The sequence below is a fragment of the Taudactylus pleione genome, unplaced genomic scaffold (genome assembly GCF_031769625.1).
Source record: "Taudactylus pleione unplaced genomic scaffold, aTauple2 ptg000314l, whole genome shotgun sequence".
NCBI lineage: Eukaryota > Metazoa > Chordata > Amphibia > Anura > Myobatrachidae > Taudactylus > Taudactylus pleione.
The window spans coordinates 10,774,223-10,786,805 of record NW_028284715.1 but is presented as its reverse complement, the minus strand read 5'-3'; the positions used below and the strand labels follow the sequence as shown (position 1 = coordinate 10,786,805).

At 41.1% G+C, this 12,583-nt stretch overlaps 1 protein-coding gene across 2 annotated transcripts in view; it reads right to left on the bottom strand.

Annotated features, from left to right (window-relative positions):
- Positions 1-12,583, bottom strand: part of RNF19A (ring finger protein 19A, RBR E3 ubiquitin protein ligase) — a 92,791-nt gene that overhangs the window by 18,480 nt on the left and 61,728 nt on the right. For both annotated transcript variants that reach the window (XM_088442683.1, XM_088442684.1), the window contains exons 2-4: positions 7,645-8,391; positions 2,728-2,936; positions 1,343-1,487 (exon numbers count right to left, since the gene is read on the bottom strand). In XM_088442683.1, coding sequence (XP_088298809.1) covers positions 1,343-1,487; positions 2,728-2,936; positions 7,645-8,228 — 938 coding nt within the window. In that variant the 5' untranslated portion in view covers positions 8,229-8,391. The remainder of the gene's footprint in view (positions 1-1,342; positions 1,488-2,727; positions 2,937-7,644; positions 8,392-12,583) is intronic.

The following is a 12,583-nucleotide window of genomic DNA, read 5'->3' as shown; positions in this document are numbered from 1 at the left end:
CTCTTGGTGGGATCCTGTCATTGCACTCGCCCATTACTTAAGTTCCCATTCTGTGACCTTAGATGAATCTTGAATCTAGGGCGAATTTGCCACTGATCCATAGAATATTAAGCACAATGACAAATCAAAATAAAAGTGCCATAAAGGACTAAAACCAATGAGAGACGATTACATTTATCACCTGGTTATTGCAAGCTTGTACATTAATTAAATTAAAAAAAAAGAAAAGCTGTTACTAGTCTCCGCCTATGTACACAAATAGTGGACGGCCTTTTGTACAATCTTCCTATAGCTAGAAATAGCCCTCTTGGTGGGCTCCTGCTTCTCGCTACAGTCCTATGGTGATCTAGGGTGGATATAGGACAGTAGAACTTGAAATCTCTAAAATGGATTTTTATCAGCTCTGTAAAACAGATCTAGCAGGAAAAAAAAAACACCCTATAAGGGGGTATTTTTACATCTGATAACTCTTATCATTGTCTATGTGGGATGTCGGAAAGAGGCAATGATGGCTGCAGGCTCTCCAACAAACTAAGCAATCACCCTGCACAACTGATAACTCCATGTCATACAGAATATGAACAGGAAGACATGTGCATTGGATTTAGGAAACCATATAGGGGGGTATATAAATTCAGCAATATGTGCACATAGGTGGTGTATGTCTACAGCCGAATACAGCGGTGATGCCCGGGGGGCCTTCATAAAATACTATAGAACACTATTACATTATTGCTGGAATTGTACAACAGTGAAGTTTAACAAAAAAAATTTAATATAAAAATAATTTAAAATAAAAATGTGAGCATGACTCATTTCTTCTACAGGGCAACATAAGCTACAAGAACGGAAACAGCTACATTAAACCCACACATATATGCCGCTACTTCACACAGTGTCAAACTATGGTCCTCCACCAGGATGCAGAGCAGGTCATTGTGCATGAAACCATGGCTGACAGAGCACGTTGGGGGGTTATATTAACACTAGGAAGAAGTTCTGGGTCTGCAATGGTGCCATCTACAACATAACTTAATGCCATCATTTAAGGAAGTTTCAGTGTAGTTCAAAAGCTCAGGAAGCCGCATGGGCTCTGGGGCAGTGACGCAAGACAAGGGGGTATATTTACTAAAGTGAAGGTAATTAGAAGTGGAGATGTTGCCCATAGCAACCAATCAGATTCTATTTAACATTTATCTAGCACCTAGATAATAGCTAGAATCTAACTGGTTGCTATGGGCAACAGCTCCACTTCTAAAAACCCGCACTTCAGTAACTTTACCCCTGAGAGTCCATGGATCAAACAAGATGAACGACAGGTGTGTGTGTAACTTGTACCAACCTTAGATAATGCAAGTCTGAGATCTCCTTCATGCAGAGCCAGCAGAATTCACAGCCGCAAACAGCGCACGTCATGTGATTACAGCTACCGTCATTCATCTTTATGATATATGCAGCACATCTCGGGCAAGGTTTAATGTCATCAGCTATTCACAGGAAAGCAAAGAGCAATTAGCTTCATCCCAAACAAAATAAAATAACAAAACACACAAATCCCGCTTGCAGTAGATTTACTAACATATGAAACCTGGAAGAGGTGCAGGCTTGTGTTTCATTCAATAACTGCCTCTTTAACAAGCCTCTCAGACATCTCTCTTGACCTGCCATTATAAATGTACATAAAACGTGACTACACTGACGAGAACAGAAGTGGTCACATGACAGATTGACGGGATGTAGCAATGGGGCACATGGAATAAAGTAGGATCATGTACGGACATGTTATTAATAGAGATGTGCGGTTCGGTTCTCCAGAAATCCGAATCCCACCGAATTTCGTGAGTCCGGGTAAATCCAAGTCAGGTTTTAATCTCCCGAGGAGATCCGGGTAAATACGGGTCACGGTTCTGTTCTTTTTGCGGTTCGGAATTCAGATTTTAAATTAGAATTTCGGGTTTTAGATTGCATAAATTACATGATTTTAGCTATTTTTAAAACTTTTTATCTATTATTTAAAAAAATCTAGATCCAAACCCAAAACACTCGAGGGTGGTTTGCAAAACCAAATCCAGATCCAAAACCTTGATGGAGATACAGATCCAAAACCAGAACATGGGGGGTTGGCGCACATCCCTAATTATTAATGGTCCATTCTTTAAAAGGCACTTACCCACCTCCACTCAGTGAAGGATTTGGTGCTCTGCCCCCACTGTGTGCAAGAAGCACTTACACTTTAAGTCAGACTAATAAGCACTGGGCAGGACAAATCCCGTAAGTGCAAGAACTGCAAGCACACGACCATTCAGTCATGAAGGGCACACTGGTACATACCCCTCTGCAGTGACAAACTTTACAATAGGCTGAAACTATTACATCAGACTTTGAAGCCCTAAGCTTATCATTCACCATGTGATTCAGAGTACAGATGAGTTATTATAATCTACAGCAGTCTCTAAGTAGCAGAGAATCACAGACCTCATCTTACTGAGGAGACATTGTGCTGGCAGCCTGGGCTCTATGCCAGGATAATGTGCACTAAGGAGACATCCTTACACTGCCTGTCCCGGATCTGCTGGCTTCAAGAACGTCATTTATAAAGAGACAACTCCGTGGTTCAGGTTATGAGGCAAAACATACACAAGAATAAAGACCACCGTCAGTATTACATCTTTCTCCAAACCAATCGCTATCTTATTACATAGAATAAAACATGATATGATGAGATACCTGCAGCTCCAGACTCCTGGCTATAACTGATAGACGACGAGCGGACGGTCCGCAGACGCAAGCTTTGCGCTCGCTCTTGGCGTGCAGCGTCACAGGTCTGATTTGGGTGCCAGATCTGTTTGCAGTGGTAGCAGAACTCTGTCCCACACCCCTCACGGCCGCAGGTTATCTTTGGGCAGCTGGCACAGCCAAAAGCAATTACGGCATAGCTGGGAGAGAGGAAGGAGAATGTTAAAATGATGACAATCGATTAAGAATGCCGAAGTGATCTAATCACAAATACCTCATGTTATATATATATATATATATATATATATATATATATATATATGTGCAGGATTATTACTACTGATCATGAACAGATGTCATGTTTCAATCTACTTAAAAAAATAGTCATTTCTAAAATTGCCTTAAACACTGCAATAATAATAAATGATGAATTTCATAGTGTTCATAGTTTGCAAAACTACATTTAGTACTGAGAATTTTAATGGTCAATGCAAAATGACTTTAGGAAATACTGTAATGTCAGCAACAAAAGTAAATAAAATTAGGCGCATGGGGAAGCGCCCGCATGGGGGGCGGCGGGGAAGCGCCCGCATGGGGGGCGGCGGGGAAGCGCCAGCATGGGGGGAGGCAGGGGGAGCGCCAGCATGGGGGGAGGCAGGGGGAGCGCCAGCATGGGGGGAGGCAGGGGGAGCGCCAGCATGGGGGGAGGCAGGGGGAGTGTCATCCCCATGCTTTTTATTTGATCTTATTTGTTATAGAACTCCACCCATTATATAAAATGATTGATATCTTTTTAACTCCATATCCACATAAAGTGCTTTTAAAGACTGCTAATGTCAAAATGGCAGACACTAATATAACACTGGGAACGGTCAACAAGACCTCCAGCCTTAACTTCAATATTTCTGAAAAATAGTATTGTATCAGCAGCATATGGCGTTCATGTGATATTACTATAACAGCGTTATCTACTGTAAATATTTATTGTTTCTTTTTTCCCCGTTTAGTCCCCTACTTTCCACATAAGAGTAATTGGCTGGGGGGAATCTCCTCTGGCTGTAATTAGTAAGGTTGTGGTACCTGCACATAGCTAGGACCAGTGATGATCTCCGGAACCTGCTAAATGCAGTACATGCTGGGGATAGTGGGAGGTGGGGAATGTTATTGCTAAGAGTTGGGATTCAGTAAAGGTAATAGTTAAAGCTGTAACAGTTATAAATCGCCACAGTCACAAAGGTCATCTTTAGTGTTCACGGCTATAAACCAGTTTTAACAGGTGAACAAAATGGTGCTGCAAGCATGTATAGTAAAGCATTGTATATATTTATTTTACTTTGTGTTATTGTAACTCATTACTACTATTTTATTTTGTTTACTTTTTCTTTTTATTTCCAATGTGAAAACAACACCCCCTATAGCCAAAGATTGAGATTTTACATTTCTTACACATCACTGAAATTGAACAAATTATTACTATCTTAAATTTAAATACATGCTTCCAGAGCCATATTTTACTATTACACCTGTTACAGTGAGATGTACACATCTATCCATAAAACAATTTTAAGGATATAAAGTAGAAACACAGATCAAACATGTTTTTTGGGGGGGTCTGAATTTGCCCCCAGAGACGGCCATTCGACGATACACTGCACAGCCAAATCCAGAGGTGCTGCGGACGACAGTTTGGAGTTTATTCTGCAGGTAAGATCAGTAATCCTGATGGTAGTCAGGGTGTGAAAAAAATCATGATTTAAAAAAAAAAATATTAATTAAAAAAAACATTTATTTAAACCTTTTTTTTTTTTTTTTATAAAAATGATCAAGTAAACAAATAAAGTAAAAACAATAATACAAAGTTCTTTTAAAATACTGTAACTTTAATATATCTAATTGAAATGACTTGACAGTGTCACCATGAATCATGGCATGGCACTGCAGACTACACACAACTCACACAAACTGCAAAAGGAAAGAAACAACAATGATGTTAAAAGTTACAATAGTTGCCAATTGCGTTGCCTGATTTGTAAATCTGAATAAGCCTACACATTAGGTTTACTGAACACCTTAAAAAGAAACAAGTTTGCAGCTTTGTCAGTCCCCAGTGCGGCTTCTCAGCTTTGACTGCACAAAACCAAATGTTGAAAATATTCTTTTTACTGAAGCTGATGAAGCTGCAGCTGATAACAACTGCTCTACTGCTACCATGATATGTTCATTACCAGCTACAGATTCTGAACCAATGCGCATTTATCAAAGTTAATTTTACCAAAACATTAAACACCTTGATTTAAAAATAATAAATAATAATGTGATTTAAATCGATTTAAATTGTGATTTAAATCAAGTTGATTTAAAATCAGCACATCCTGATGGTAGTGTACTAAACAAAAACCCATTTTTCTAATGATGGAACTTTTATAAAGAGTTTCCTTTATGGCCTCCATATCTGATGACTTTGGCGTCTCAGCTGAGCGGCGTTGGTGGGCACACGTTCATTTAACCTGTTACAATGATGGGCACGCTTTCATTTAACGAGGACCCTTATTTCCTAATCAGACGTTTAAGTTGATAGGTTTTATTTACTTGCAAGTCTGCTGGTGAAGAGGATTAAACACTACACTTCCTTCATCATCTTATTAATTACACGCATCACATGTTTACCCAGGCTTCTTATATGGTGTCAAAATAGCAGTAATTGTTCCCCAGACTATCAAGGAATCCAGGAAGTCTGCATTACAATAAGCTTCTTGCTAGTCATATATTGCATCTCACCCCTGCCAGGAAAAGGGATCAACTATTCTTAATACTATGTAAAGAGATCCGTTACAATAGTGTGCATTCACTACTGAATAAAATGGGGCGAGTCTGGGCTGAGATCCACGGTGCGTGAGAGATTACCCTGATGAGGTACGGTGTCCCTAGAGTGACACACACACAGCTGATGAAATACCAGGCGAGACACAAAGTTACTCGCTAACAAAGCAAATTGTTTCAAAATAGCCCATAGTGACCAATCATATATACGCTTTCAATGTATAGCATGCACTACATCTGTGAAAGTCAATTGCCAATTGGTTGCTATGGGTTAATGAAGACCATGTACTTTGTAAATACAAAACTCCCGTTGTTGGGGTGCACAATTAAAGTCAATGTCTATCCAAACACATTTATCTAACAATTGTGTACATAAAGAGTATTTATTGCTGGAGCGGTCCTGCAGAGTTAATTCTGCTCATGCCATTAATATGCTACATCTTATTTCCTTTCCAAAAGGCAGAACCATCACAAACATTGTGACCGGGGAAGGAGTGGTGACTAGGACTCCTGAGATACATCAATAAGAATAAAGTGTCCCGGCTTCATATACAGCGGAGGCCGAAGATTCATGAGAATTCAATTCAACCTAATCACCCGGAACAACCAGTTCCGAGAAACTTGTCCTTGGCGATGTTAATGTCATTAAACATTTACTTTCAGTTTCCAAAGGTGTTCAGTAAAACATAAGCAGCTCTCGGCAAAGCGTCTAAACATTTACTGCAGGGGGAAAGTTTTTGGGCAACTATCCTTACAATATTTATTACTGTTTAACACGTGTGTATAAATTACTTAGTGAAAGTTGTTCTGTTTCTTTGTCAGCAAAGTTGTGATGATCATAAACTCCGACAGAAAGCGGAAGAAAAGATATTATTGGTCGGACGGCAGAAAACTCCCAGGTTTTACAGAGCACTAAAGTTTTCAAAACAATTAGGGTTAATTACTTCTTTTTTTAGGCAAAGTCCACGTTTTGAAAACTTTCTCCAGTTTTATCAATATTTTAAGTGTACATATGGGGGACATTTAAATCTATTATGTGAAATGCGCTTATTCACCGTCACAGCGGCTCTTAATATCACCGTCCAGCATCCCTAGACGCAATATTAAAGTTCTCTGCCATACATTGTAAAGCTAGGGTAAAGGACTGCAATGGTTCAGGAATTGGGGTGCAGATGGGAGGGGTGTCAGGTTGTACCTAATGTGTCATATGGGGGACTTGTTGTCCAATATCAGGCAAGCCACACATTTCCTCTCTCAACAGGGCCTATAGAAGAGATCTGTGAGATGTTTGGCAACATTTTGTGTCCTACTTTATAGCACTTTAGAATATTTTGTTAATTTCGTAAAGTGCTGCAGAAAAATCTGGATTTCTGTTTTATTTGTGGGTCCAGTATACAGATCTGCAAATCAGAAACTATTTGGTTTTCAACAGCTGTAAATGGTCATAATTTATCATCATTGCAACCACTTACATGGCTGTAACAGTACCGTATGCTTAGGAAGGCAATAGCATATTTTAGCAACTGCGATCCGTAAGAGATCGCAGTTGCTAATTGTATTAGTGTAAGTCTCAGAATCAGGCCCTGAGTTAAGACAGTAGAGCAATTTAAACATGCTTGGGATAGACATAAGGATATCCTTACAAAGATCTACGGATCACATGGGGTTGAGGTTACCAAAAGGTTAAAAAAGGGCAGACTAGATCGGCCAAGTGGTGCTTATCTGCCGTCACAGAGTGGTGGAATGCGTTGTGCTAGCCAAGACTGAAACTGCTTCACAAAATAAAGACAAAAGGGGATTATTATTCAGGTGGCAAAAGATGTTCATAAAACTGCTGTGTAGCTATGACTTAAATTAGGCTATTATTTACATTATTAGCTGCAGAAAACTATTGAAAGGATTAAATTACGTCTGGCCAAACATAGGATGCCTGTTCCCCAGATACTGATCTCAATGTGTCAATTGGTCATTAAAAGGTCCAGCTGACTCTCAGATTTAATGTTTAGCCTCAATGACGAAACAGACTTAGAACACTGTAGACCGCATTACATAAACCACATTCTACACAACTATAAATCAGTCTCTTACCCACAGTCCGGAGCTGGACACCATCTACAATCTGGATCGGCAACAAGCCACCTCCGGAGCATGAACTCTTCGTATTTCTCCATCAATAAGTCATCGTTCAGTATTAAACGGATGTCATAGGGGTTAAAGCGTTCCGAGCACTCTGGACAGCTGATGTTAACCCTGCTCTCTGAGATTTCTATCCGTAGGTACTGGCGCAAGCAGTCCGCACACGACCGGTGGTGGCAGGTCATTATTTCCGGGAAACGGTCCTTAGAGTGCCGTAAAAGGCACAGGGGGCACTCCATATAGTCTCCAGTCTGTTTGCTGACAATGGCTGCCCCGGTGTCGGAGGAGTTCACCGAGGCGGAGAATATGGAATTTTTATCAGTGCACATCTCTGAGTGAATGCTTTCAATGCTAGCGATCCCATCCACGCCACCAGTTAGGTCCCTTGATTTACGTTTGGGGTCTTTTTTCTTGCGGAAGATGGATCCCCATGGCATCCTCCTTTTCTTTGGTGCCTTTTTAACTGGAGGGAGGCTGACTGAGGAAGTAGATGACTGGAGGTCCCGATCTGAACCCATTTGCCGATGCAAACTCATCTCTACTACACCACAAATGTTTTATTCAACATATGTGCATAGCACAGATCATAGTTCCAGACCGTAATAGGGACCTTGGCTACTATGTAAACCAGCTGGCTCGTCAATCCGATTTGTTCACGTTTCAGTTGGTCAAGTCCGCAAAGGTGTCCTCTGAGTTGATCTGTGAATACAAACAAGAGTAAGTCAATTCAGCACATATAAGTTGAGGTCTTCAGAATGCAATGCACCATCTAATGTAGGCTGACTGAATGTGATCATAGACAGCTCTCAAAGCGGATTGCTTTATTGTATAATAATGCCTGGAAATAAAGCAAACATTTTTGCCTGCCAGCCAGACCAGTGTTGCCACATCAACAGCTGTGAGCTGCTTTTATTGTGTACTCTATTCAGTAGCGCGGTATTACAAAAACTCTTAAGGTGCCCCCACACACAGCCATATTTTACACGATCTGGCCGATTCCGGAATGACAGATCATGGAAAATATGGCCAAATCATGAGTCCCCGATCACGATGCGCGTCCCCGCAGGTCGCACATCGCATCGTCAGATCTGCCGTGCAGTAGGGCAGATCTGACAATCTAGGACACGATGCACTGTAAAAAGTCTGGATGCAGGAGAGATCGTATGAAGATTGGACACCAAATCGTGTGCAGAGCTGCCGTGAGAGTTTCAAGGGAAATCGTACACATCGGCTGATCGTGAGCACATTGCTATGTGTGTGGGCACCTTTCACTGCTGTTATGTGACAGTCTTGACGTTAGTACACCTCGTACAGGAGGAAGGCCAAACCGCTTTGGGTTGAGAGAACCTCTGCCCCCAACACAGGGGACTTGGCTCATAGACCCATCCATTACACCTATTAGGGCCTGACTGGGTTTAAAGGTCTCTAGCAATGGGCAGTTCTGAGGAGAATATAAAATTATTAATAAAATTGCATTGAAGCAGTAACAATAGGCTCTAAACAGTCAGAATGGAGGCGAACCATCTGTCCCCAATGGGAAAAAGTACATTACACTACCTGGCAGTTCTTAGAGGCCAGATAATGAAATCATCCATAAAAGTTTAATTTCAATTAAAACAGCCATCCCAAGATATTAGGATTCTGCCATAATATACATGTTACAGAAAATAATCATTACAATTCCATTTACTACAGTACAATTGCCTGACAGGATTACTAATATACGCGGGAGCTTTCATGTTCCCATGGTCTCCCTGCGCATTGTGAACTTGTCTTGAGGTACAGCCCAGCTGTAATCAGCACATGCTGGCACAGCCCCCACTGGGCCGTGCATAAAAAGTATCCGGGTCAGATCGATATACAGAAATGTAGGTAAATCCGATATTTACAGACATATCTGATGTTTGCAGATCTGTTCCTGCAATGTCGCTCTCAGTGCCCCTAACGCCGTAGAACGCCTGAGAAGCTGCCGGCATTTGGGGCGGTGACTGGCAGCGTCCCAGAAAATAGGGGCGTGTCTGTCCTGTATTGTGGGCGTGCCGAAGCCAGTGGCTGCGTCCTTGGGCACAGCTTAATTGGCCCAGGCAGCGAGATTTCGTCAGACATCTTGAGTAGCTTGAGGATCACTGAGGTGTCCGAAGACGCAGCAACGGAACGCAGAAGCCGGCAGTGGGCATCTTTTTACTTAAGACAACTCCTGCGCCTTTTGCATAACTTAGCACAGCTGCTACATACGATCAAAGATTTTGAATGAAACTTCTTTATGTCCGACAATGTAAAAATAGCTAAATTATGAGTAAATATATTTGAAAACCAAATGTGAACTACAGCGAGTTTCATTCATTTACAATGACTATGTAGCGTGTGCATAATCTTGCATCGTTTCAGTGTATCGGAATAGTGCTCTCTCATTCCTGTGGCACATTCCTGCCGATAAGAATTCTTACCCTATAGTGGAAGTTTTGCCTTCAATAACGTCCCACTGCTAATTACTAACATCCTGACCTATGAATATAAGAAATGTACACACCCCTCATGATTTCCATTCACCTAAAAAACAATCCCAGCCGCATATGTAAAGGTCTGAGGAGATTTCTGTTGTAGGAAAAGATGAACCGGTCGTCCGTAAAGTGAAAGTGTTTTATACATTCCTTTCATCTTCGTTGTGGTGGAGAGCGAGAAAGGTTTTTTGCTGTATAAAGTTGAAACCAAAAGGAGACACGTAGGTGTCTCTTGCAGTGATAATAGGAAAATTAATGCAATTTCATGTATGGGGGCTCTAAAAACAAAGTGATTTGGTTTATAACCCTTCCGAAAAACAAGCACGGAGCAGGGGTCGGATCTTATTGTGTGGGCGCTAACCAGGAGCTGAGCCGACTTCAAATAGTCTGACATTTGTCTACACCGAACTACAAAGTGTTGTCTGGTGTGACCAATATAGGAGAAACCAACATATATCACACTAAAGTGAATGCACAGAACACACTCTGTGAGTGATAACTAGGACTCTCCCAGAGTGTCAAATGTCAGCACCAGGACACCTCATTTTTAAAGTTAATGTCTGTCTGTCTGAGGATAGGCACCTGGATATATCTTTAGTGCCCTATTTAATAACGGGTGAAGTGCTTGTTATCCCTCATTACTAATCTTAAATGGTGCGCCAACCAATCAGCTCCTGTCGTTTTTCAAACACAGCCTGTAGCAAGGCAGTTAGGAGCCGATTGGTTGAAGCACCATTTAAGATTAGTAACAAGTGATAACAAGCATTGGACTTGTTATTAAATAGATCACATAGTTTCTAGGTGACGATGCATTTTAGAAAGATTAATGAGAACATTACTTAAAAAAAAAAAAAAAAGTTAGAACAGGTGTGAACAGACCAGTAGTGTAAACTAATTCTGTGCTGTACTATGGCAGGATGTAGGACTCCCTAACTTCTTATACAAAGAAAACGGTTTGTATCTATGTATAAGTAAATTTTGTCCTGTTTCATAACTTCCTTTTTTTTATTATTATTATTTATCGGAAACCATGCATGTTACAGTAACATCCTGAACTATTGTACTTTCAGTTATGGCTTTGGGGAAGATTAAAAAATAAAACAAATTCATCATCTGTGTTTTGAATCAGAAAGTTTTGGTCTGTGAGAATGAAAAGCTGACTATATTTATTATAACTTGTGGCCTTAACTTCACTTCTAATAAAATCAAAAAAATCTCTTCTAACTTTTCAAATAATGCACCAACAAAGCTGTCATAAAAATGGGGTCCTGTGACCCAAAGTGCAAATGAATGACCAGACGAATGTCAGCATTTTTGCTATATGTTGGTTACAACAATCACTCTAAGGGGTCGATTCAATTAGCCGCTAATTACTCCCAGGTACGAGTAAATGTGGCTATATGCTTGACCTTAAGGCACCATAAGGCTACGTACAAAAATCTGCGCGTCCGGGACGAAATCGACCCACGAGGGAGGCGAGTTGTTGTGCCTTTGGCGGTGTTTTCATGCTGTTACAATGGTAACTGGACTCTCTTGCATCTATATGATTTTACCCCTATCTGGAAGGGGTATCATGGTGAATGTGTTGCTTTTTATTCCCCATGAGCTAGAGCTTTCATTTAGTAGTGCTTTTAAGAAGTCTTAGTGTTATAAAACCCAAATAAGATTAAAATAATAAAAATAGAAACAAAAAGCTTTCCATGACTATATTCTCTTTATATACATTTAGTTTTAACGTTAATCTGGGTACAGTTATCGAGGTCTTCTTGGACCCAGCGCCACTCCCCTGCAGGGGGCGATGGTGCGTTGGCACATGACATGGAATGAGATCTATAATTTCTGCAAAGGCCATTCGGCCCGATACATATCCACAAGCAAATGCCATTTCAGCTGCGATATCTCACAGATCACAATTGGAAAAACATGCCAATGACTCAACCGCCGCCCAGTGCTTAGAGACGCCCACTGAAAGCATCTCACATCCGCTGTTCACGCAGAAAACCGGAAACATCAAAACACAGATCTGGCGGCCATCAGCCTTCAAGTCTAAGCTGTCGCAAACATAGCATGCTGAGGGCTCTCCTGCTGTAAGCAAGGATATAGCAGGTAATTTAGACCCTAAAAAGAGTGTTTAGACGGTCCGACGTACCTGCATCTTTATAAGCCAGGTGTGTCAGGATGGGAGCCCTGTGTCCCCTATGGAATAGAAGAAAAGGATTTAACAGGTAAATCTCCTTTTCTTCTTCCCCCATAGGGGACACTAGTTCTACACTGGGATGTCCCAAAACTAATCCCCTAAGGGAGGGGACGCTTATGGGCTGCGCTGAGGACTCTTCGCCCAAAAGCCATATCAGGGGAGGCGAAGGTGTCAAAGGAATAGAACTTCAGGA